General features: G+C 43.7%; 1 protein-coding gene across 1 annotated transcript in view; it reads right to left on the bottom strand.

The window, feature by feature from the left end:
* svep1 (sushi, von Willebrand factor type A, EGF and pentraxin domain containing 1) overlaps nt 1–25,558 on the bottom strand; it is a 107,204-nt gene that overhangs the window by 41,139 nt on the left and 40,507 nt on the right. Inside the window, exons 4-7 of the mRNA XM_080486365.1 lie at nt 9,391–9,549; nt 7,817–7,996; nt 4,626–4,805; nt 2,306–2,500 (exon numbers count right to left, since the gene is read on the bottom strand). Coding sequence (XP_080342491.1) covers nt 2,306–2,500; nt 4,626–4,805; nt 7,817–7,996; nt 9,391–9,549 — 714 coding nt within the window. The remainder of the gene's footprint in view (nt 1–2,305; nt 2,501–4,625; nt 4,806–7,816; nt 7,997–9,390; nt 9,550–25,558) is intronic.

Below are 25,558 nucleotides of genomic sequence, written 5' to 3'. Positions count from 1 at the left end.
GTGATCAGTATGTGATCGGGACTCTCAGGTGAACTAAGGCCTCGTTTCAAGTGAAAATGCATCATTTTTGCCTTTTCATTTCCGAAAAGTTACACAGTGGGGGCTGTTGTTTGTTTTCACAATGAAACCACGCATGTGCTCAGAGAACAAAAGGCTATAAACATTAACAATGTGAGAACTCGGACACTCGTGTGGACAGACGACCCAGTGGAATTGTCCCGTCTACTGAGCATGTGCAGAACAACCATTCACAACATGGTGCTCATATGCAGTGGCAGCGTTTTCTCCCATTTAGACAGCGACAAAGACGGAGTGTTTTAAAAAAAACTCAGGTTTTCCCTCATTTCACTAAGTTCCATTTTTCAAAAAGTTGCGTTTTCAGTGGCTTGGAGCACCGTTGTCGTGTAAACCTGACACCACAAACACGTTGGAAGTTTTCCATTTTCACTTAAAGATAGAAAAAGCAGAAATAAACACAATGTGATTTTCCTTTCTGGAATCAATGTAAATGAATGTGTTAAAGTTCATGGCTCGTCTCGCCTGACTTGATCAGAAAAAGTCATCTTCTCTCAGCTCTATCGTTATACAACACCTACGGATGAGTCATCTCTCCATTCCTTTCCCTCTCCATACGGACAGCAGTGCCTTCATTAACAAGCTTTCCCCATGAGGAAACCAGGGGACTGAGGACGTTTGGGGGGGGGGGGGGGGGGTGACCACCTGTTTCACCTGCGAGGCATCTAGAGCGATGCACTCCGTTCTAATGATCTCCAGAGCCCGGGGGGGGGGGGGGGGGGGGGGGGGGTCTGTGCTGAGGCGTGAGAGGAGCTCGGACATGGTATGGTTTGAGTTAGTATCCCGAGGTCTGCTTCACGACGGGTTCAGCACACAATTCTCACCATTCACAAAGACGAGGGAAGCAGGTCGGAAAACAAACCCTCCGTCCAACTTTCCTGCCGTTTTCTTTTTATATCTTCCTCCACGTTTTCTATATCTTTCAGCTTGAACAAGTCTGCCTTTCAAATAAAGCCTCCGTGTCGCAACTCTGTTAAAGTCAACCGTAAATGCAGTTTTTTTTATATTGAACTCTCCGAGGAGGGAAAAGCTCCTGCATCAAACAAAGTTTCTAATTGTTTGCTGTTTCTTTTTTTTTTTTTACAAGGAGGGAACAGCCTCAGATGTTAAATGAATTGCTGGTCTTTAAGTCTGAACGTTGAAAAGCTGTTTGTCTCTGCTTCTGGTCGTCATGCTTCACCTTTACTGTGCAGAAATAAGAGTGGAAACTCTGTCGATTGGTGTATTTGGTGCATAAAGTCACTGAGCTAAACGTATCTGATTGGATAATGACTCACTGTATCATCAAATGGTTGTCTCGCAAGCAAAAGGTTGCTGGTTTAATTCCCCATCTCACCCTGCCCACATGTCTCGGTGACACTGAATTGCAAATCGCTCGCAATGGATTGACTGAGCACCTTGCATGGTGGCCGCTCCACTGGTGTGTGTGTGTGTGTGTGTGTGTGTGTGTGTGTGTGTGTGTGTGTGTGTGTGTGTGTGTGTGTGTGTGTGTGTGAGAGAGAGAGAATGTGTGTGTGTGATTAACAGAGTAAAGCACTTTGGGAACTGCTCAAGCGGTGGAAAAGATTTACATAAGTGAAATTCATTTTCCATTTAAGATTGAACTTTTTAGTACCTGTCTGAAACCTTCATCTGGCATTTTTACTTGTATTTACTGCTCTAGCGTTTTTAAAAATGACAAATTGCTTTTTATTCAGACTTTCAAATGTCAAGGGTAGAAACACCCATTTAAAACTATTTCAAATACATGCTCTATAAACTTCTGAGAATATTTACATTTTCGTAAGCCAGTTAAAACAATTAGTGGCTTGAATTATAGGTGGAATTTGAAGATAATGCATTGACGCACAGCTTCCAAAGAGACAGATTTAAGCCTGCATGGGTGGGAAAAGTGCACAGAAAATGACCGATCTGTAAAATCTATTTCTGAAAGTCTATGAAACAGATTCAACATTCATGTTTCAAGCTGCTGTGTCGCAGAACAGAACAGTTATGAGAAAAGAAAAAAAGTCTCTTGAAGGGTTCAAAGAAGCTGATTCACATTTACTGCATTTACAGATATACGAATATATGGATATCTACTTAAGTGAGTACTTTTAAGTATATTACCAAAGTAATAGGTGGAAACAATCATTAAAGCCTGACCTCAACTCTGTGATCTGACCTAAACGAGCGGCGTGGTTTGACCTCGGCGTTCCAACGCTTCACCAAATTCTCGCTGCGTGCGTACCTGTACACGCGGCTTTGTGGACGTTAGCGGTCCAGTTCCCGGAGCCCAGGCACACCGCCTTCCTGTTGCCCTGGAGACTGTAGCCTTGACGACAAGTGAGCAGGCAGGCGAACCCCGAGGACACCGCGCGTTTCCCGCAGGCCGGCGGCGACAGCAAGATGTTCTTCAGGGTGGTGATGGGGGGACAACGGACCTCTGGAGAGACAAGACGAGACACCAGGGATTAACCCGATGGCAGTCGTGGCAAATGTGAGAGAAAATGTTTGTCATTCATTAAAGAACAAAACCAAACAAATTCAAACTGGAGCTGCTGTCTATCCCAGGGCGGCTCACTGAGCTAACTGTTAGCTTTAGCATTAGCAGAGACCGTCATTAAACTCCTGTTCACCGGACTTTAGTTACCTTGTTCATATTAACCTAATAAGTCAAATCAGTTTGACAGATATATCCACACCTCAAAGCCTATGCAGTGTTTTAAAACACAAAACACACACAAAAAAAATTAAAGTTTTCATGTTCCTAAAGCGCCGCGGCGTGTCGACGATCGGCCCAAAACGATACGGTTACATGAAACGGCGTTCTCGTGTGGACAGGGCCTAAATGTGTTCGTAGTTCATCTGGGGTGTTTTGTTGCTACGTCTTTTTATTGTCATTAGTTCGTACAGCTTCCAAGAAGTGCTAACATCCAGATTATAGAGCATCTTCCTCCCACAGTGATGTAGTTCATGAGTATAAACTGATCCATACAGTGCTAAAAGATTGACATCTTGAGGTTACTATGTATCTAGTTACTTTTTATTCTCAATAATAAGTAAATTAACAAGTTCCAAGGAGCTGGTTTCAGCTAAATTTGTTTATTTTGAAAAACTTTCCAAAACTGGCGCCGTACATGTTGATTTGTCACGTTTCTGTTGTTGGAAGTGGTGAAAACTAATTCCATATAAGGTTGGGAACAAAGGAAAGGGAGAAAAAAAGAACTCAGATGTTCCTGGGCAAGTGTTTCCTGCAGGATAACATCTTGCTTTGAGCCGGCCTCGCTGCAATCGCCAAAAATAAAGCTCTCCTCAGATGCCGTGTATCAAAAACTGGCACAGAAACGACAAACATTTGGTCGGAAATCAATCTAAGGAAGCAGTGACCACGGCGCTCGCACACTGGAGGCTTTTCATGCATTTTTGGGGGCAGCCAGGCTTTAACTGGATGATGGATAGTCATTCTCTCTTTCATTCTCCCGAGCTCCTGTTTCACTGGCTCCAACCGAGCAGCTATAAAGGGAAAACTCACTCGGAGGGGCACTCAACACGGGAGATTTCAATCAGATGAAAAAAATATCCCAGCATCCTCTCGGGCCGACCGAGGGGATCCTCTTTCACCGCAGAGCAAACAAACAGTGCGACGGCGGCCCGCGGAGCCCCGCGAGATGGTCAAACAAACAAGCTCCAGCTCGGCCGGGGCAGAGATGGTGGTTATCGATAAACGGGTGGAGGGGGGGTGGGAAGAGTTTCCCGGAAGCCGTTTTAAATAGCCGGTCGGTTGGAAGTGAGTCAGCTCGGGTCGGAGCCGTGAGGCCGGAGGTTTGCGGTCAAACACTCTCACACTGACGCTTTTTTTGTGTGTTTGTGTGCCTGACCTGGGCACTCGGACTATTTTAACTTAACTATCAGTTTTGAAGTGTGTGTGCGTGTGTGTGTGTGTGTGTGTGTGTGTGTGTGTGCGTGTGTGTGTGCGTGTGTGTGTGTGTGTGTGTGTGTGTGTGTGTGTGTGTGTGTGTGTGTGTGCTGTGAGAAAGCAGATGTGTCCTTTAACGGCAAGGCTGAGCAGCTCTCTGCGCAGATACACGCCAAACGTTTTGACCGCTGTGCATGTGTGGGTCGACGTGCTCGTGTGTGTTCACAGACACAGACACACCATTTTACAGTAAGATTGCCAAATTATATGTTATTTTAATGGCATTTGTTATAGATTATCCATGTATTTTTCCAATATAAGTTCCAGAATGCAGAGTTTAAACTAAGTTGGAGTTAGTGTAAACAAATACTTTCAGCACCTTCTGTTGAATTGCTGTAAAAGTGTCTTGAGGTGACTGTGACACACACGTGCAGACAACAAAACGCTATAAACATTGACAATGGGAGAACACGGATTTTCTCGTGGACAGTTTTCAAGGGCTCCGAGCACTATTGTCGTGTAAACGGACCAAAACGCAGCAAAAGTTTTCCATTTTCACTTGAAATCGTGGCTTTAACATCCAGACTACTTGACGAAGCAATTATTATTATTATTATTATTATTATTATTATTGTGAGTGGGGGGGGCTTACCCACACACCGAGGTTGGGATCCGCTCCACTGCGAGTTGGCCTGGCAGGTGAGCCGGGAGTCCCCCTCTAATCTGTAGCCTCGCTCGCAGCCCGCCTGGCACTCCGCCCTGTAGGAGGCGCCGCCGCCGCTGCAGCGCAGGAATCCGTGCGGGGGCTTGGTGAGGGGCGGGCAGGAGCGAACTGCAAAGACACACAAAGAGACAGGCAAGGTAATCGAAACCATCCAAACAAGCAGAATATCTGCTGGAATTTATTGTTGCATTTAACTCGATCCATGTTTTGTCTGGTTGTCGTTTGTTGTTTTGCTTCCGTCTGTTTCAGTTTCATTTGACCTTTTATCAGATGAAGGATCGGAGAAAGGAAAGTCTACATTTCTTCCATCAACATGGAAAATATGCGGGAGAAAAAAAATCCCAATAAATGATTAAAACGTTTTGCACGGGTGCTCAAATACTTGGTTGAAACGTGTATTTTCATCAGCGTGCGAGAGATTCGTCCTCTTCACTGACGTGTCGTGACGCATGCAAACGGTATTAGATCTGAACCACTGGTTTCCATGGTAACCGTGGACTGCCTCCTGACAGCGTCCAAATAGGTGCACAAATGTTAAAAACTATATAGTCACGCCTTTCTGATCTCAACTGATAAGTTTACCAAAGAAGTTAACAGTTGATGGTTCGTTGGGTGTCAAAACAACGAGCAATTGAGACTCAAAATATAAGCTATGGAATAGTTGAGTAGAAACCCGCCTTTCGGGGCTGTAATGTAACGACATATATTTATACTCAAAGCATTAAAAATATCCTTCAACAAAAACTTTGGATTAAAATCTTCACTTGACACATATCGTAGTGAAAGTCCTGCAAAGGGTTAACAACAGGAATGTATAGCACTACATCATCTGTAGCTATAAGGCCCTTTCATTTACCTCAAAAGTCCCGGGTTAAAAAAAAAAGAAAAAATGAATGTGTGTGTGTGGGAAAGGGTGTGTAGTGTGTTATTTCTCATCACCACCCATAGACAGACAGGCAGTCAGAGGAGACCCCCGCCCTCAGGGCTTAACAAGCTGGGAGGTCCTACAGTATGTGGTGACTTTAAGAGTAACACATACATGCACACACACTTACAAAGTATACACGCAAAGCCACACACTATAAATCCCCAACACGCACCCTGAGATATTAATTGTCTCGGTATTTCTCTGAGTCACGCCGTCGCTGCCTTTCCGTTAAAACTGCCACTTTCCTCCTCCTTCTCCTGACGCCTGCTTCCCTACAAACCTCTCCTCACGGCCTTCCCTCCTGTCAGTGCGCCTCGCCTATGAGAAAACTCTTTAATTGAATTCTCCTTTAACTTTCCCTCCTCTCAACATCTGGTCTGACTGAGAAAAAAGAGAAAGGGGAAAGCAGTAGTTCCCCCCCCCCGGTAAACGTCGAGTTCTCGCTCAGTCTAAACACATCTGATCTCAATCGGTGGCGAGAAATCCATACATGCCCGCGCTCTCCCCTGCTCCGACCCGCCGCGTCGGACGAAGCCAGATTTCACTCCGGATAAGACGATTTACTGCTACATAAATGTTTGTGCACGTCAGAGCGGAGCGGGCCGCCGTGAGCTCCTCTGATGAAGAAGTTTAATGAGCAACCGGCTGTGATCAGTGAGAGTGAGAGCGACGCCAATATGGCCGGCGGCGCGAAAAAGAACATCTGACAGAGCTGCCAAGCCGGCTCACATCCTTTATTCAACCCCTGACAGGGAACTCGTTCAGAGAGGGAGAAACAATTTGAACCCTAAAGGCTCGTTAAAGGGAATTTCTGTCCTTCAAAAGTGTGAAGTCAGCGGAAACATGCCCCATTAAATGACAATTAGACAATGAAATCTCAAAACCTTTAAACGTACTGTGTGCGATACATGTCTGATTATTTAGTTTTACTGTTTGCAGTTCAGGTTTTTATAAGATGATTTAACAACCTGAAACAATTGGACCATAAAAGAAAATGAGGGAAGGAAGAACTTTTAAGGTTACCACTACTTTGAGGACGTGTTTCAAACACACACGACACAAAACCATGTCAGAAGATGACATATCTGACTGTATTTGGTGTAAAAGTGGTTTGTAATGGCGTGATGTCACTTTATTGTTTCATTAGGAACCCCTTCAGCTTTAGCAGCCACTATTAGTTAACAATTAAAGCGAGAAAACACATTTTTTTGCAGAGTTTCCACTCTGGGGCTGTTTCACAACACTGTTAAGATAAGAGGTTTTTTAATATTGGGACTCACGCATGAGTTCCACCACTGTAAGTTGGACAAAGAGGTATAAAAGATGAATGTAGTGTATTAAATTCAATTAAAAAAAAAACATGTGAATGACAATTTATTTATTCTTCCTGTTTTGGAGTCATGACATTGAGCTATTCACAGGAAAAAGTGAGACAAAGGAAACTTGTGAAATGAGACTGGATAAAACCACAAACACATAAACACAGTTATCTTTGAAGTGTTTTTTTTATTTTAGGTTCCATTCCTCTTTTATGTCACTTTATTCATTTCAGCATACACCCTGAACCTGAACACACTCATTCACACCTAAAGGACATTTATACCTCGTTTACACGGTTCAAGTGAAGCTTTTGCTGTTCGGATTCAGAAAAGTTTCTCGTTTACGCTGAAACTTTTTGAAAACGACACTGTAGCAGATTTCTGTTGTCATACAGTGACATCTAGTGGCTCCAGATGGGATGTACCGGTAGATTAGGATTAATAAATTGCACGGCCAGTGAAATATGATCTCTAAACTAAATTTAGACTTCAGGCTTCAAGCCGTTGACAAGTTAAACGTTATTGGGATTATTCTTGGTGGTCAAAATTCAACTTCACCAACCGACCAAATGTCTTCGGACTGTGATAGGAAACCAGAGAACCGCGCAGAGTACACACGGGAAAGTCTTGAGCTTGGAATATAATCTCCCTTTGATGCAAATGTATGAGTAATCCCCATTTTTCTAAAAAAAACCAACATATTAAGTACAGTATATGACTAAAATATTCAAACTGGTGCTGTTTTAACATTCTTTGAGCGAACTGAAGGTGTTATCTTTTCCAGTCACCTCAATGTCGAGGCTTTGAGGTTTTGGTTTGACAACCGTTCAATGAAAGATTTGCACAACCCCCCCCCCCATCCTCCTCCTCACCTCTGCAGCTGGCAGGCTGCCCCGACCAGGATCCGTCTGCCTGGCACAGTCTGATGCCGGTTCCCTGGAGGTCGAAGCCGGGCTGACATCGCACGCCGCAGGCCGCCTCGAAGTGGTTGTTGCAGACGTTCTGGACGAAGAAGCCGTTTTCGGGTGGGCTGAGCGGCGGACAGTACACCACTGGGAGAAGGGAGGAGACGCCATGTCGCAGTTCATGTCATAACAAGCAAACGGAGACGGGGGAAAGTCTGCCGGCGGCAGGAAAGTCTGACCCGGAGACACAATGGAAAAGCCGATGTTCCCGACAAAAGAAGGGATGGAGCGTGAAAGCAGTGAAATTACAGGTTGTCAAACGCCCCTCTGAAGGAGTGAGAGAAAACACAAGGCGCCGTAAGGAACTGGTGATTAATGGACATGATGGTGCTCATATGAACGTTCGTGTGGAACTCGCTGGCCTGTTTTTCACGGTACGAGATTACTGGAGGCAGAGTCATGACACAAGGTGATCCGTTCTCACATTTCGGAGAAAGACGTTCTTTGCTTGTGTTCCAGTCGCTCACATTTTTCACAGACATCCCCTTACGGGACCACGCTCTCACTATAAACACTCACGATTGGTGGGAAACGGGTTCCTAATGTCTGTGAAAACTCACACTGTTCCATAGTTAGGACTGCAAACAGTAGTGGGAAATGTAAGGGAGAGATTCTTCAAGTTATTTAGGGGCTTAAAATGAGGTTAAAATCTTTGAACTTCATCTTGAAATGATTTTCATCTGGTCTCATGTCACCGCTGTATATTTTAAATCATCTCAGTTGCCGGCTTCGATTATCTCCTTTTGCTCAATTTCTCTTATTTTATTTTATTTTGTCTAATCTAATCTCAGTTCATCTTGAATTAGCTAATCCTGTCTTTGCCTGTGTTATTTCACATCATCTCATCTCGGCATAGTAGTTTAGTTCACTTCGTCTAATGTTGGAGCAGTCTTGAGACCACAATTTCAAGGTCTTGGTCTTGACTTGCCCTGGTCTTGGACTTGTATCGGCCCGGTAAAGTCTTGGTCTTGATTTGGTCTTGGGCCCCTAAGGGCTTGGTCTGACTTGGTCTTGGAATGCTCTGATCTGGGTACTGTCTAGATCCCTTAAAGTCTTGGTCTTGACTCGGTCTGGTTTGGGTATGCTCTGGTCTTAAATGAGTCTGGCCTCTCCAAGGTTTGGTCTTGTCTTGGTCCTTTAAAGTCTTGGTCTTGGGATGTTCTGGTCTGGGTCTTGCCCTGGTCCCTTAAAGTCTTGGTCTTGTCATGTTCTGGTCTGGGTCTTGTCTTGGTCCCTTAAAGTCTTGGTCTTGGAATTCTCTGGTCTTGGACTTGACTTGGTCTCGGATAATGTGGTCTTGACTTCTAAATTAAAGTCATATGAGCTTAACTCATCTCATATCATCTAATATTACCATAATCTTAGTTTATCTCATCTAATCTCAGCTCAACATGTTTCAGTTTAACTCAGACTCGTGTTGATTAAGTGTGTCTTATCCCCCCCCCCCCTTCCCTCATTCGCCCCAGAGCAGCAGCTCTTACCCTGGCAGGTCATGCCGACTGGCTGATACCCCGGCTTGCAGACGCAGTCTTGGATGGAGGTGCTGCCGGGCTGCGAGGTGTGCTGGGCGTCGGGGCAGGACAGGCAGGTGCTGGGACCTCCGGGGGTCCCCTCTGGCTTGTACGTCCCCGGTGGACATGCTATGAGAAATAAAGAAAGACAGTTTGAAAAGCGATTCTCCAAATCTCCCAGTATGAACATGTGTAATATTCCACTCAAGGAAAGACAGCGGGTTGGAAATACCGGCTGATGGACGTGTATAATAGACACATTTAGCTGAAATGAAAAAAAAAAAAAAACGGTCTCAGCTTGGTGAGAAAAAAGAAACAGATTCATGAGGAGACTTTGATCAGATTCATGTCTGGACATGTTGCGGCGGAAAAAGTGGCAAATATGAAGAAAAAAAAAAAAAAGAAAAGAAAATGAGCTCACTGCTCAGGGTAGCAAACTAATTCTTCCCAAAAGGAAAAAATAAAAATAAAAAAAATCTCCTTCATTACAACACAGAGCAGATTCATTATGAAGAAAATGCAACGAAAAAAAAAAGATCGGAATAAAATTAAGTTGTCAACCGTTTTACTTCGCAGTCCGATCATCTCCGACATGTTCATTACTCGAACCTTTAAAACCAGAATGAGAACAGGTGTGTGTGTGTGTGTGTGTGTGTGTGTGTGTGTGTGTGTGTGTGTGTGTGTGTGTGTGTGTGTGTGTGTGTGTGTGTGTGTGTGTGTGTGTGTGTGTGTATGTGTGTGTGTGTGTGTGTGTGAGAGTTTACAGAATGTAAAACATGCGGTCCAAATCCAGATCTCCAGAGAATCCAACCCGGCCTGTGGAATCACCGAGAACCAGCCAGCAATGTAATAAGATGGAATAATGTGATAGTTTTGGCCATTTTAAATGTAATAAAGCCCAAAACATGCCAATAATATCATCAGATAATTTAACTTTTTTATGACCATAATTGAAAGACTGAAACGACTTATTTTTTTTTTAAACTGCACATAAAAAAAACCCACATCTTTTTTCCAGATATTCAAATTATTACATTGTTGTCAGCAGTTATTACGATTCAAAAGATTCTTATTTGTTGAAGTTTTGTAAAAAAGATGTTTAAACAATGGAAACCCTCTCATAACCTGACATCTTGGCACTAAACCAAAGCTCCACTGGTTAATGTTATGGTGAGGGGATTTAACATGTTTCATTTCAATTAATGAACTACAGAAAAGAAAATTATGTTTAAAAAAATAATAAATCATCCATTTAACCGTGCTTAATTTTGACACTCCAATATGAAACGTTTGCCAGTGAAGCGGAGAAAGTTCCTTTCAGTTCTCTTTATAATCTTCATGCTGTCGTGACACTGTAGTGATCAGTGCATTCAGAGTTTAATCCTGGTGTTAGTAGAGACTAACTGAATGTTGTCATTTGCCAGGAGGAAGACTTTGGTTTGTTAGAGGATCTAAAGCTGGAGTTTCTTCCCACACACACACACACACACACACACACACACACACACACACACACACACACACACACACACACACACACACACACACACACACACACACACACACACACACACACACACACACACACACACACACACACACACACACACACACACACACACACTGTATGTTTCATATTAGCTCCACCCGACTCAGATCAGACAACACACTGTGCGTCGTGGAGATGATGAAGACGAGGAGGTCAGACGAAGGTCCTCCAGCATTCTTTCATCCGCCATCAATCAGCCGCTCAGAAACAGTTCGCCGCTCAGCAGAGGAGCGAAAAACGAATGACTGAATCCATCATGTGGGTCGTATCAAGGCCGACGGCCCGCTTTCCCATGCCACCGTTCATAACTCACAGATTACCTGATCAGTGAAGTAATGCTCTGTAATATCTTCGCCCCATTCCCTGATCTCCGGCCGTCTCGCATGTAACTCTCTGATGTTCCCCGATTGACGTCTTTTTCAATTTTCCCCCCAGAAGTCACATCATGATTATTTGAAGTGCGTTATTGCCAGCGACAGGAGCGCTTATCGGCCGTTAAGCGCTTATCGGCCGTTACACGGGTCGTTTCACACAAGCAATTCATCGCTCTGGAAATTCACATCATTTAACCGCCATTACTGGAAATGTAGAAAAAACCCACGCAATATCTCACATCCTGTTTTTGTTCGTTTTTACTCAAACCACAGTTTAAGCTGGACACATTTCTATTTCCTTGATGACCAGCGCAGTCGTCACGGTCAGAGCATCAACGCGAGCAACTCAAATTAAACCGAAGAACTCGTCAGAACGTGATTGGTGAATTGCACAAGCTGACCGACTCAATAAAGGACATTAAGGCTCCGGTTACACAACATGTTCATGTTTGCACGGCACTGTGCTTTAAAAGGATGTTTGCTGAAAACAATGTAGTTTTCACGTTGAGCCACTAGTTGGCACTGTCACTTTTGTCATCTACCATCTACTCACGCATGTGTAGGATTGTCTACTGCGGCCAAGTTGCGCGTGCGCAGCAGCAGCGTTTCCACGGAGACGGACGCTGAGTGTTTTCAAAAAGTTCCACCTTGGGAGCCGTTTTCAGAAAGTGGCGCGGGCTCCGCTGTCATGTAAACTGACACGCAAAACACGACAAAAGTGGGCTGTTTTCACATGAAAATGTTGATTTACACTGATTAATTCGCAATGCTAAAAACAAGGATAAGTTTCCATGAGGGCGGAGAGATCAGCCTCCTCGTGTAATCCAATCCACAACTGGTTAATCCAATCACTGTGTAGAGTTCCCATTAAAGTCTGTAAAATACTAATTGTTAATTGGTTTATTACTCCAGTCCAACACCTCCAATTCCAGAAGAAGTGGGACAAATGGCAGGATATGTAATTAACAACAATCATCAACCACCATTCAAAACAAATCTTTGGATTACAAGATTACAAGAGGAGCCCAGAGAGAAAACATGCAAAACTCCACAGAGAAAAGCCTGGCTGGACGGTGAAATCCAGTTCAGGGCGCAGTTCCGCACGTCTTTCCCCCCAAACACCCGAGAGGCAGCGACGCCACTTTCCCTCCCTCCGAGAGTCAAGTGTGGGAAAGTGTTTTGCTCAAGGACAGAGTCAGAGGACTGTGGTGACCACGGCGAGGGTTCAAATGAAAGGCTCGACTCTCATTCCTCAAAACAAACAAAAGAGTTACCGTCATCCAGTCGTTAAAGTCCTCCCTTCATTTCCTCCAAAACTCAAAAAAAAACTGATTTTGGTACGCCTTGTTTCACAAAACTGCTAAATTAGAGGATTTTTCAATTGTAGCTGTACAACCAAAGTGTTTAACCTAAAAGCGTTAAGGTGACAGCGAGGCCAAAGGTTCATGTTGAAGTCAGGCGGCCGTGTGACGGGACTCAACAGGTAAAAGACGCACTGGGACTGGATGCACACATTCCTCCACCTCCACCTCCACCTCCACCCGGCTTCATGTAACTCTGAGCTGATCGTGTGTGGAAGCAGGTTAAACCCGGAACAGAACAAATACTAAGAGCAACAACATTTTCACCACCGAGATATATTTTCTTAGTAACGCTGCTGTAGGTTTAGATTGGTGGAAGAGCCTCTCTCCTTTCTGACTCTCCATATTGTTTCGGATTTCTCTCTGTACCTTCCTGCAGGATCTTCGCCTGAGGAGAGTTTCTGCAGACCTGCTCGGTTTGAAAAGGCCCTCATGGAAATACTTGGAAACTGGCACGTTTAACCTTGTTATTGTGGAATATTCTAGGATTGTTATTACTTTCGTGGCTTAACATAATTACATGTTATTTGCATTTCGTAAAAAAAAAGGCAACTAAAATCTCACATACTCCGTGTCATTTATCTTAAAAAACCTTTTAATACACGACTACATTGTGCTGCTCTACCATGTAATGTATTATTGGCAAAAAGTAATAGTGCTCACATTCAAATACTTGTGATTGAAGGGTATTTGCACTTTTTTGACCAATGGAAGACAGTAGAAATAGTTTAAAGTAGTTAAAAAAAATGGTAAAAAAACAGAATTATTTTGCTATTTCTGGCCTCTACATTTCTTTCGATGTGATAAATTTCTCATTGGATTTCTGTGACATTAATTAAAGAAAATAGATAAAATAATCAACTTTGAGTGGGACAATTTTTTGCCTTTTCTGTGAAAACAGTTTGCCGAATCGTTAACCAAAGTCACGGCACACTGGGCCCGAATTTCTCCCACGTTTGGATGTGCTTTTTGTTTACATAATGCACCGAAAATCCAGCAGGGAAAAAAAAAAAAGATTTAAAACATATTTAAAAAAAATTGGGGCCCGTTATTTCTACCAATGCACAAGCATTTGCATATGTCAACGTGCAGCGCCACTTTTATTAACTCAGCATCGTGAGTGTTAAAACTACAGGAGGGAACATCTGTGGAAGTGTTAACCCATGTTTACTTCTTTAGTAAATATTGACATATTAGTGAAGTTATATAAGTTTTCTCAATGCATCTTTATATGTACGACATTATGGACTGTTACTGAGTGTTTGACGTCGTTCAGCAGTTCCAGGTTTATATGTTTGTCTTCACAGATTCCACACACGCACACGCACACACACACACGCACACACACACGCACACGCACACGCACACGCACACACACACTTGCTAAACCCTGGGATCATACCACATCAGCACCAAATAAAATTAATCTGTTAATATACAGCCGTTGTCGTTTCAGTCCTCGCTGTTTCTCACGTCAGCGTCTCTTCAGGCGCGTCCAAAAGATGTTTGCAATAATTGAAACAACAACTCTCCAAATTAAAACCGGCTTCAGACGGGGGAAAAAACTAAAAAAGTGTCATTTGGTGCCATATAATTAAAATATAAAAAAAACTCACACAATCCTCTTGATCCACACCCACACACATCGTTTAAAGCTGCTTTTTTTTTTTCATTCTTCTGCAGAATGTGTCCACATGGGACAACGGATTTAAACCCCGGTAGTGTTGGCGGCGGCGCTAATTACGAGCTTCACGCCAGTTTTACAGCAGAGAAAACCTGGTGACCGCAGAGGGAGCAGGTTCAAATAACAAGGAGCCCCGAGTCTCTGCAGCCTTCATGTCCCTCACAACTCATTTAGTGGCGGCTGAGCCAGAGCAGAGGGCAGGTGTGAGTTTCCACCGCTGAGCCGATGCCAGTCTGGCCACATTCGCCCCCCGCCCCCAGGTCAGCCAGGAGATGTTAACCGGCATTAAAACCCAAAAACTAACACACAGAAAAACACCACGGTCTTCTACTGTATGTGTTGGGAGGGGGGGGGGGGGGGGGGGGGGGTTCACTCACTGGGATTATCGGATTTGTACGAGAACTCTGTACGATGTTTGATCGGGAATCTCAAAAAAGACGGTATAAAGTGTCGTAATTCGACCACTTTGTTTAACGTGCAGTTGGAATCGGCTGGCCACAATGTGTTTTCGCAATTCTGATGATATCGGTTCATGTACCAATACTGAAATATCGATACTTCAGATCATGTTGAAATATTGTAGTATCTTTCAAAAAGTTAAAATAGGTCTGTTAGTTTTACTACTTAAGCGTAGGATTACCTTCACAGGGCTTTGTGATCGGTATGACATCAGTGTCTGCGATTGCAGCATAGATATCATTTTTTTTACTTATTTATTAACCTTTACTTTACCAGAAAAACCTTGTTGAGATTAAAAATCTCTTTTTCAAGACTGTCCTGGCCAAGACAGGCAGCAGTACATTGAGGTTCCAGACAAAACAGGCACATAAAACACATAAAACATAAGAAAAATGTTAATACGTAAAAAGAAAATTTACCACAAATTAAAATGAAGTCCATCATTCAAAACATCTGCAGACGCATCTGTCTGCAGTTGTAGTAAATCTGTAGTAAATCTGCAGATTTAATCAATATCTTATCGAGAAGGAGATCAGCGGTATCACAGATTGAACTTTTCCATGCACCTGGAAGAAGTTCAGGAAACTTATTCTGAGAATCAGTTTGAGGTTGAATGATCAACTCACAGTTAGCCGCTAACAGTTAGCGGCTAACGCTGACCGCTGTTTTTTTTTGCACTTTAGCACATTTCCGAAATTCATTTGACCAAATGAACACTTGTTTGGTGTTGTCAGAGGACTCTTATGTTAATCTCCATGTTCAGGAAATAACCATTTTTGATTTATTTATTTTTTGATGGCATGATTGTGATGCTAATGCTACTTTGCCAGTTTTGGCCCGCGGGGGTTTATATAGTTGTTGTTTACTGGTTTTAAAACCATTTCCACCTAAAACACGATCATTTTGAGTCTCTCCTGGCTAACCCCGTTTCTCCTTGCGTTTGATAACAAAAGCAGCTGACGCGCCGTCTCCGGTCGGAGGCCTCTTGCGTAAGACTTGAGGACAGCTGAGAGTGTCCCCTCTGTGCGAGACGTCGGGAATCTGTTTAACAGCTCCGTTTAAGGTTTACAGGAAGCCCGGTTTATTTTTAATGTGCCTAATATTTCACCCGGGGAGCAACAGTGGAAATACTGTATCGCGAAAAATCTCAGGTCTTGGCAGGGTGCATGTGCTGGCTGGTAGAAATGTACACACACATGCATATAGATGCACGCGCATACACAAAGTGCACAGAGGGCCTCCGGTGACTGGAGTGGGATGAGGGAGGGATGAGGAGGAAGTAAAATGATGGAAGAACAAGCTGCCATGCAGACAAGTGTGTGAATTTTCTTCAACAGGGATCAATTTGTCGTTATCGCGATATCGACATATACAAAAGACTGAACTGTGATAAACGATCCTCTGCATATTCTAAATGTACAATGATGAGATTGGAAAAATATCTAAATTGGTGAACATTAGAGGGCAAAAGAAAGAACACCGTTAAAATGTTTCCTCCAATTCCACTGCTGGTAATTTGCTTAAATTGATGTGAAATATAGTCGTGTTCTAAAAATTTTCAAGATAAAGTATGAAGTATTATTTTGCCCAAATTTTGGGTTACTTCTCTCAAAGAGTACTCAAATATAAGTTACCTTTAAACTGCAAGGACAGACGTTACATTTTAATCACCTGTTCAGAATATGAACATTTCAACTACAATCAACAAATTATAAGGAAAAGTAATTTATCAGTACTAATTACTATTTTTAGAAGCTACATTAAGTATTTTCCAAGCATATTTACGTGCATAATCAACAGCAGCCTGAATGAACCTTTAAATACGCAGGAGATACGACTGAATTCCAGTGATGAGAGTAGGTGTAATCTATTACTTGTTGCAGGGGAGCGGCTGGTCACAGAGGACCTCTGTGCTGCACCCTGTGATGACCTGAGGTCGGTTTGTTCAGTCGGAGGAATATTTGAACCATCCGAATGACCCAAGTCAAAATATTTGTCTTCACAGTGAGCCGCCGTGCTCATTAGCAGCTTCATGAAAATAATTCTTTATGCAGGCTTGACGAAAGAAAACTCACGCCTCGGAGAGTCCGTGTGGATCCAAGACTCGACTTTAGGCATGTGACGGAACACCGAGAACCCCCCAAGATTATTATTCTAGAGTTTTAGGACTCAGTCATCTTCTTCTTCACATCTCACTGCAACGTTAACGGTTTTAAGATATAAATGCTGAGAGATGTCGGACTTTATAGGATTTCAAGTGAAAATGCTAAACTTTAGATACGTTTTGAATATCTGTTTCCATGACACTGAAAACACAACTTTTTGACAACGGCTCCCAAGGTGGAACTTTTTGAAAACGCTCCGACTCCGTCTCCATGGAAACGGAAGCAGATGCAGTTTTAATGTTGGGCCACTAGTGGGTGCTGTTCGCAGTCTTTGTAATGAAACCACACACACGTGCGAACAGAGAACAATACGCTATTAAGATCAACAAGGGGAGTACACAGACAAACGATGACGTTGGACTGTTATTATGTTGACTCTCAACTGTTAAACTACCAAGTCCCAGGAGAACATGGACTCGGGGTCATGACACGCTGGAGGACGCCATGTTTGTTGTTGTTCATCTACTCATGCACATGCAGAAGAACTATTTACTATGGCCGTGGTGCGCATGCGTAGTAGCAGTGTTTCCTGTCCACAGAGACGGAGCAGTTCTCCTTTGTGAGCCGTTTCCAAAAGTTGCGTTGTCAGTGGCTCCGAGCACCGTTACTGTATAAACGGAACCTCGAAATGCTCTGAAGTTTTCTGTTTTCACTTGAAAATTTTGCTGTGTAAAAACAAAACTGAAATTCTCTCTGTTCTTGGAGATCCTAACCTAACCTAATCCTAAGATTACTACTGGGATTAAGCTCAATTCTCACCTTGGAGAACAGAAAGTATAAGAGAGTTTGGGCTGTCGCCTAGTTACATTTCCTCAGGATTAACTGGGAAGTCGAGAAAGAAAAAGGACAAAACCGAACGCGGGCGTGTTCATCTGTTAAAGTCCTTTCTTCTAATAAGAAGTAAGTCATTGCAACTGGCAGACTCGTCCGGTGCAGGAGCCAAAGTCTTACTATCACACGAGAATCTCTTGTGTCTCGGGGGGGGGGGGGGGGGGGGGGGGGGGGGCTGGCTTCGATTAGCCAGGCCTAAAAGCAGAGCGGGGGACGGAAACGATGAAAGGACGTCCAGAAAGAGAGAGAGAGAGAGCGAGAACATCTGCCTCCTCGGCCACAGCGACAAACGGACAGAGGAGGAGAGATGGGTGTTTTTTTTTGTTTTTATCTGAGAGGGAACTCATTCTGCTAAATCCGAAATCCACGAACACATGCTGGAAAACACACATGCTAATCCGCGCCGCGCCGCGCCGCTTCCCACGTGCTGCAGCCAACATAAATCTTACATGTTTTACTGCAGGAAGAATGAACTCAAATATCTGACGTTTCCTCTCCAGTTCACACAGAAACATATGAAACCTCAAAAAGGGCGGATCTCACAAGTCAGGGAGGCTCAGGAGGAATTAAATGTGTCTCGAGCACTGATTTATTCCAACAACAATTTCAGGCTTTTTCTCTGATCAGAAAAGATTTTAAGTAAAAAAAAAAAAAACTTTGCTTCAAGTAAAAACGATCCGCCTGGGGCATAATCTGGAAAAGATCCATATCAATGACAACATAATGGATTCCCTTTACTTTGATGCTCTCTGCAACAATGACAACATGTTGGGGATCCCCCCTAACTGGGCCCTCTGCCTGTTGTGTAGTGGAGAGACTGCAACGACACGTTAGGAGTCCCCCTAAAGGGGCCCCCCGCGATATCAGCTTGCTGATGCTGTGCAACAGGTTGTACAATGAAGCGCTCTTTTTCCATCGGGGACGAAAAAAACAAGAGGAGGAGGGTTAAAACAATAAGAGCGTGTGTAGAAACGCTTAGTCCGCAGATTAAACGCCGATCCGATCAATCATCCGATTCACATGAACACGTTTATCTGATCAGAACGTTTCTATCTAAGTCAGTTGAACGCTGAAAACATTTGTTGTGTTTTTGGGGGTCCGTTTACACGAAAATGCAACTTTTATAAAACGGCTCCCGAGGTGGAATTTTTTGAAAACGCTCCGAAGCTTGTCTCCATGGAAACCGAGGAAAACACACCACGTCCGTAGTAAATCGTTCTTCTGCACCTGAAAATATTTGTTTCCTCCAAAACAAACAATTACTACAGGAAATGACGACAATCTCAACGAAAAGACAAATGTAATGAAATCTTCGGGTGCAAAATAGAGTGAAATGTCTAATAAAAAAACTTGAATGCTGGTTTACCATCTTTAGCAGCAGCGTCACTGGATTTCTCAGCTCGGGTCTCATTGTTATGTTGTGTCTGCTACTTTTAAGAAATTTGTTTTTAAAAAAAGCCAGATTGCGCCTTACGTTTGACCCCCCTACTCTAAAGTCTAAAGGTTGGTGGAAAAGCATTTTTAAAGTACTTCAATATTCATCAAATATTCCCTCTTTGTACTGGACGACATTCAGATTTCGACATTCTCCACAAAGCAGACGATAAAAAGAAGGAAATATTCTTGGGACGTCGGGAGCAGCTTCTGTCCTGAGGTGCTGCAATATTGCAAACACATCGGCGAGGCCTTCGCCAAATCTGGACAAAGGCCTGGCTGTTTGTGGTCGGAGGCCTTTCTCACACAACACATGTTGTTAAATTGGACCTTGAAGTCTCTGGGTTTTTTTTTTTTTGGGGTTTTTTTCATTGCAAAAACAATGTTGACATGCAAGGGAACTTTCCTCTCCCGGCCCCCGGCTGCCCAGGCTCACTCGAGGTGCATAAATAGACAATGGAAATGGATAATTAAAATGTGTAGTCTGGAGTTCGGATGCAGACGTATGTTCCCGGCGAGACCTCGGGGGGAGGGGGGGGGGGGGGGGGGGGGGTTGCATATTTCATTTCAGGTAAACACGGTCTGTATAGACACTTTCTTTGAGGCTGCAGACCTGAAATATGCAACCTGCGGTGAATTCATCTGGACCACCAAGGCTGCGTCGTATGGAGGGATTTAGAAAAGTGAAGGATACACTCCGAGGTAGACACCCTAATCCAGTTAAATGGGTAAACACACTTAAATTGAAGGCGATTATTCACAACCACACCTCTACTTCACACTACCTTGACACCCCGAGAAACAAGACACGAGGGCAACAAAAGAATAAACCAGGAAAGCAGAATATTTGCGACCATATTTGAGTAATTCCATCTTAGAATACTACTGTTTTGCTTCCAGGAACGTTGAGAATCGTGAAATATCCATGAGATGACAGCAACTTGTGCAAACATTTTAATCACAGCGTGCACAGAACACTGAAATAAGAACTACAAATGAAATGACGGGTGGACGTCAATCAGCCATAACATTAAGACCAGCTACATAATATAGTGCTGGCCCTGTTTGTCCCGCAGAAATGATCCATTAACACGTCCCTGCAGTCAAGGGTGTTTCAGCCTGAAGACCTTCATGTTGTCAGTGGCTCTGAGCATCGTTGTCGTATAAATGGAAAACCAAACCAAACCAGAGACGGAACAAAACCCCAAAACAGAAATGAAGCTCAGACCTAAATGCAAGTCAGGAAAGTGTAAAATTTAATTAACTGCACAAAAGCCACTTTGTGTTTGCAGCTTGTTGGACGACCAGTGTGTGACATCACTCCTTCATGGTCATCATACCAACTTATTAAAGTCTAAAAACAAGATAAGATTTCGTTATTCAGTGTGATTGTTTTCCAAACTTAAAGAGGTTTACATTGAAACTCAAAGCAAACACATAGAAAACCTGAAGCTTTTTGCTTCAGTAGACCTTACTGTCATAAATGTACTGCAGAAGAATGGTTGGGTCTTTTATTCTCCACCAACAGATGGAATTGCCGAAGGCCCAGCCATAGACAACATCTTTATATTATTAAATACAGAAACTCTGTAATTCATGTGAAATGTGCTACTCGGTATGAGAGTTCAGAGTGAATGGAGCGAGAAGTGAAAAGACATTTATTTGATGTGTTTCTGCTGATGAAGTAGCTTTTAATCAGTATCACCATTTATCCTGCCATGCAGTTGAATTATTAATCAAAAGAGGGGATCTGTCAGGAGAGCCAACCCTCCCGATGTGACACACAAAGTCCCAAAAAGAACGTCTCAGAAGATCCTGGAGCGTTTCCATCCTGGATAAAAAGGATTTAACGCGAAACAGGAAGAGTCCAGCGGCAGGTTTTCAGCTCCACAGGTGACGGCAGACCCCTGGTTAAGTTCCTGCTCTGCCCCGTGATACATTTCGCCCTCCATCGTTTAGCCGACGACTCGCACCTCAAGCCGTGCAGCGGGAGTCGCCTGTCAAACGTCTGGGGGTCACTGGAACTTTCCGACCGCGGCGTGCCGGGGTCACCCGAAACAGGAAAGGTTTGGGAATCCCATCGTGGAGGAATGTCAGGAGGCTCTAAATCACCTCGGCAGACCCGGTGCAGTCTGGTCTGCTCTCCAGCTGGACAGTTAATGGAGGGTGGCTGCTGCACAGCTGTCCACCTACACAGCCCCCCCCCCCCCCCCCCCCCCCTTCCCCATCCTAAGAATGTGAAACCTCCACAGTGTGATGCAAGGAGGAGAAACTGAGAAACGTCAGTGACTTCCTCTTCACTGCTTATTATTCAGCCCTATTCCCGGAGGAGATTGACACCGCAACTGCTGGACGTCTCCCCGACTTCTCAAGGACGAAGTCGTCCCCCCCCCCCTTACTGGATTATTACAGGCTGCAGGGCCACTGGGGGAGCGGCGCGGACCGCTAAACAACTGTACAAACACAGGTTGGTCTCTGGTCCGGTGTGCCTGATTACAGATGTCAGTGTGCCGAGAGCTGTTGTGACAGAAGGCCGCAGTACGATCTCAGTGCGCCCGGGACGACAACGCCAACACGCTCAACTGCTTTCGTGTCCTTTTCAACCGTCACGTCACCGTTTCAACAAATCCCCTGAGTGTTTTCACACGCTGTGGCCCGACGCGATGCTCCGGCCAACCTACCCTGCACGAGCACACACTCAACCACCAAAGCAGGAGCGTCAGAGTTCCCGTTACACGCTGAGAATCTGCCAAACAGACTCGTGTGTGTGTGTGTGTGTGTGTGTGTGTGTGTGTGTGTGTGTGTGTGTGTGTGTGTGTGTGTGTGTGTGTGTGTGTGTGTGTGTGTGTGGACACAGATGTAAGAATGAATGATGGATGAACTGGATGAAACGTCACTGCGAAGAGTTAATAAAACAATGAAAACAAGCTTTCTTGGCTGTAATGACTAAAGAATCTGTCAGTGGAGCAAAGGGAAAGATTCTCTTGAGACTCTTTGTAATAAATTACTTAAAATGAGCTGGGAACACTCAAATTAAACTGTTTTCCGACTTACATTTAAGAAAAAAAAAAAAAGCTTGGAAGTTCAAACATTGGGCTTTTATACTGAAGTGTGAGAAGTGTCGCGGCGCGATGGTGAAGTGGTTAACGCTGTTGCTTCACATTGTTTTATTTTAGTTTTTTTAATATATATATCCCGTATCCCGATTATAATTAATTCAATCAATAAACGAGATTGTCACACCTTTATGTGATATGAAGAAAAGTTAAGTCAGTTTAAGTAAAATTATGTTACGTAAAAGAAAATCAAATTATGTTCAATTACATGAAGTTAAGTTTAACTCACATGAAATATATTTGGTCACGCGACGTCGCCTTTTCTTAAATGATGCGTGATGTCGTGTTTAGTCATATCAAGCTATTTTAAGTTACATTAACTTTGTCTTGAAGTCGCGTCACAACTGACATTATCAAGTTAAGTTAAGACACTTGAGGCCATGCTCCATCAGGTGACGTCAAGTTACATCTTCTACGGTAATATCGTGAGCTACATTACTGTTTTTTCGGAGCGTTTCAGATTCTCGGTTTCACACGAAACTATCGCAAGACACTTGGCGAGATTTTGATATATTGCCGAGGGGATCACAGAGGAGGAGATAAACATGGAGACAAATGTCCCTCCTCCGCAGAGCTGGCAGCAGATGGCTTCCTCCATCATTAGCCTGTGACCCCTCGCCGCAGCGTGTGTCCCTCTTCATCGCCTCCCTCCCGCCGGACAGCTTTCAGTCAACAAGATCGCACACAGACACGCGGGAGACGGAATCCAGAGGCGGACGAGGGTCACAGAGCACGACAGTCCTGTTGGATTCGAAGAAGGCCAAAGGTCCTGAAACATCCAGTGGAGAAAAGCACTTAAGATGCTAAATGAGACATTCGTTCCACCTTAAAGTCCCATGGGGGACGCGCTTCGGCTTAAATTATGCGTGAGGGACGTTAAAGCACAGAGGACGTGGAAACGGCTCTTCTCGGCTATAGGCTTGATATTAGGTGTTTTAGACATTTCTAGGGACGATCGGGCTATTTTGCTTTCCCTCCTTAAATGTGAAGACAAATCTCTGTACTTTTCCCTTCAAACTGCCTCCATGAGGACCATCCAGAGTCACAGTGAAGAGACTGAAAGCAGCTTTAAAAGCCATAATACATCTATTCTCTCATGTTTTATGTGATTTATTATTGGAAAAACTCAGAGTCAATGTCACATAGGAACTGATGTTTGTCATGTTTTGGACATGAGACACGACACTACAGTATTCTGCGTTAGAAGAAGCACATTTTTCATCAGTTTTTCTCAAATTTGCTTGTGTTAAAGCGTAAACACCCCTTAAACAAGTTAATATACAGCCAGGGAGGTGAGTTAGTGTGTTATCATCCATAGTGTGTTATGTTATATTAAGCTTCTTTTTTTTTTTTTATTCTGTTTTCTTCTGTGTAAATAAATAGTTTGCCTTCAAATTTAACTCCACCCACCAAATTTAAAAATAAAAAAATAAAAAGGTCGGAGTTACGTGATGCACCTGAACGCATCACTCATGTATTGATGGCATGAAGCTCGTTAACCCGTAAATATCCATAAATTATCCTCGCCATTGTTCAAAGTGGGTTCAAAGTGTGTGAGAAAAGTAAAAAAAAAAAGTCAAAAAAAAAATCCCAAATTTATTTCACTCCACTTATATAGGGCTTTCCCACTGTTTGAGCGACCGACACATTCACACACTAAATCAAGGACAGGCAGGGAATCAAACCTGCAATCTCCCGGCTGAGGGACCGACCCGCTCTATCAACCGAGCCACAGCGATGAAACAACTGTCGTGTCGCTCGATTCCTCGGAGAAGTTATTGTTGTTAAAAAATGATCCCCACTGACAGACGGTGACTGATTTAAGAGAGACTTCTGAAAACGTACTCGGTATCGTTAAACGTTAGGAAAAAGTGGCGTCGGTGCATCTATAGTCTGAACATCATCGATTTATAATGATTTGTTTTGGAGGATAAACAGGAAAGAAAGTGTTAACCGACCTGTTCCCGCCTGTTTCCACTCGTCAGTGTGAGTTTCTACTGATTCTACAACCAAAGTTTAAGTAGGAATGCGAGAGGAGCACACTCAGGATTTGCTGTTAAGAGGCAGGAGGAGAAGAATAAAAGAGGAAGTGATGGCAGGATGGAGGAGTGGTAATGATACAGCGTGGCACCGCCGGCTGTTTCACGGCTGCTTGTTTTCATGCTGTCCTGCAGGAGAGGGTCCCCATTAGAGCCACTCTCAGTTTACAACACAAGGCATGTCAGCTTTACAGCATCCCTGACCCGCAGTCGCTGCAGCAGCGCTCATCAATTAGACCTTCTTTTTTTTTTTGTTGTTGTTGTTTTTACTGACCTGTACGTGTTGTTTAATGAGGGGAGCGAGGGGCTGGATGGAAAGGGACACTGACGTGCATCGCGACGCTGCACCGAACTCTGAAAGCTGCGCATGCCGACCGCAATAAAAACCGAGGAACGTCAAAACGCCAGAGGGAAGCCGCCTCATTTTCCGGCTGCGTTCCGGTTCAGGTGATTTCACCCTGCACCCCTCCAGTCGTTCCTTGTTTGTTGGTTTCGTCCAGCAGAAAACTGCAAGAAACGCAGTTTCATCCAAAGTTTACAGGGAGAAAACCCAGAATGTCAGTAATGATCGCCCACTGGAAAGTAATCCTGCGCACGCACGTAATAAATCGTAATGGAGGTTTAATGTGGAGAGCTGTGTTGGGAAATGTTATTGTCTAATCCAGACAAGTGGGATTAGACCGGGTGGGTTTGTTCGTTCACATCGTGGCTCCTCATCACACACAGCTGACAGTTGGGTGACTTTAAACCACATTTATCTTTGTCCATTATAATTTATTGTCCAGACGCTTATCCAATTAAAAGATGAACTAAAAGGTTCATTCATGTTTACACGGCAACATTTAGAAAACAATATCTGTTTACAAATAGAAAAAATATGTATTTAGTGTGGCAGGCCACGAGTCGGTTGTATTTGTAATGAAACCACAATATTGTTGTTGTTCTTCTACTCTTGCATGTGCAGAAGAACTATTTACTACGGCTGCGGCGCGTTTCAGAATAGTTACCCCCCCCCCCCCGTTTCCATGGAGACGGAGTCAGAGTGTTTTCAAAACGTTGTGTTTTCAGTGGCTCGGAGTCAATTTACCATGACGGGAGGCAAAATCCCCACATAACTGTTGGTGTC

Source organism: Lipophrys pholis (genome assembly GCF_963383615.2).
Source record: "Lipophrys pholis genome assembly, chromosome: 18".
Lineage (NCBI taxonomy): Eukaryota > Metazoa > Chordata > Actinopteri > Blenniiformes > Blenniidae > Lipophrys > Lipophrys pholis.
Note: the sequence above shows the minus strand (reverse complement) of the source record. Positions and strands in the feature narration are given on the sequence as shown.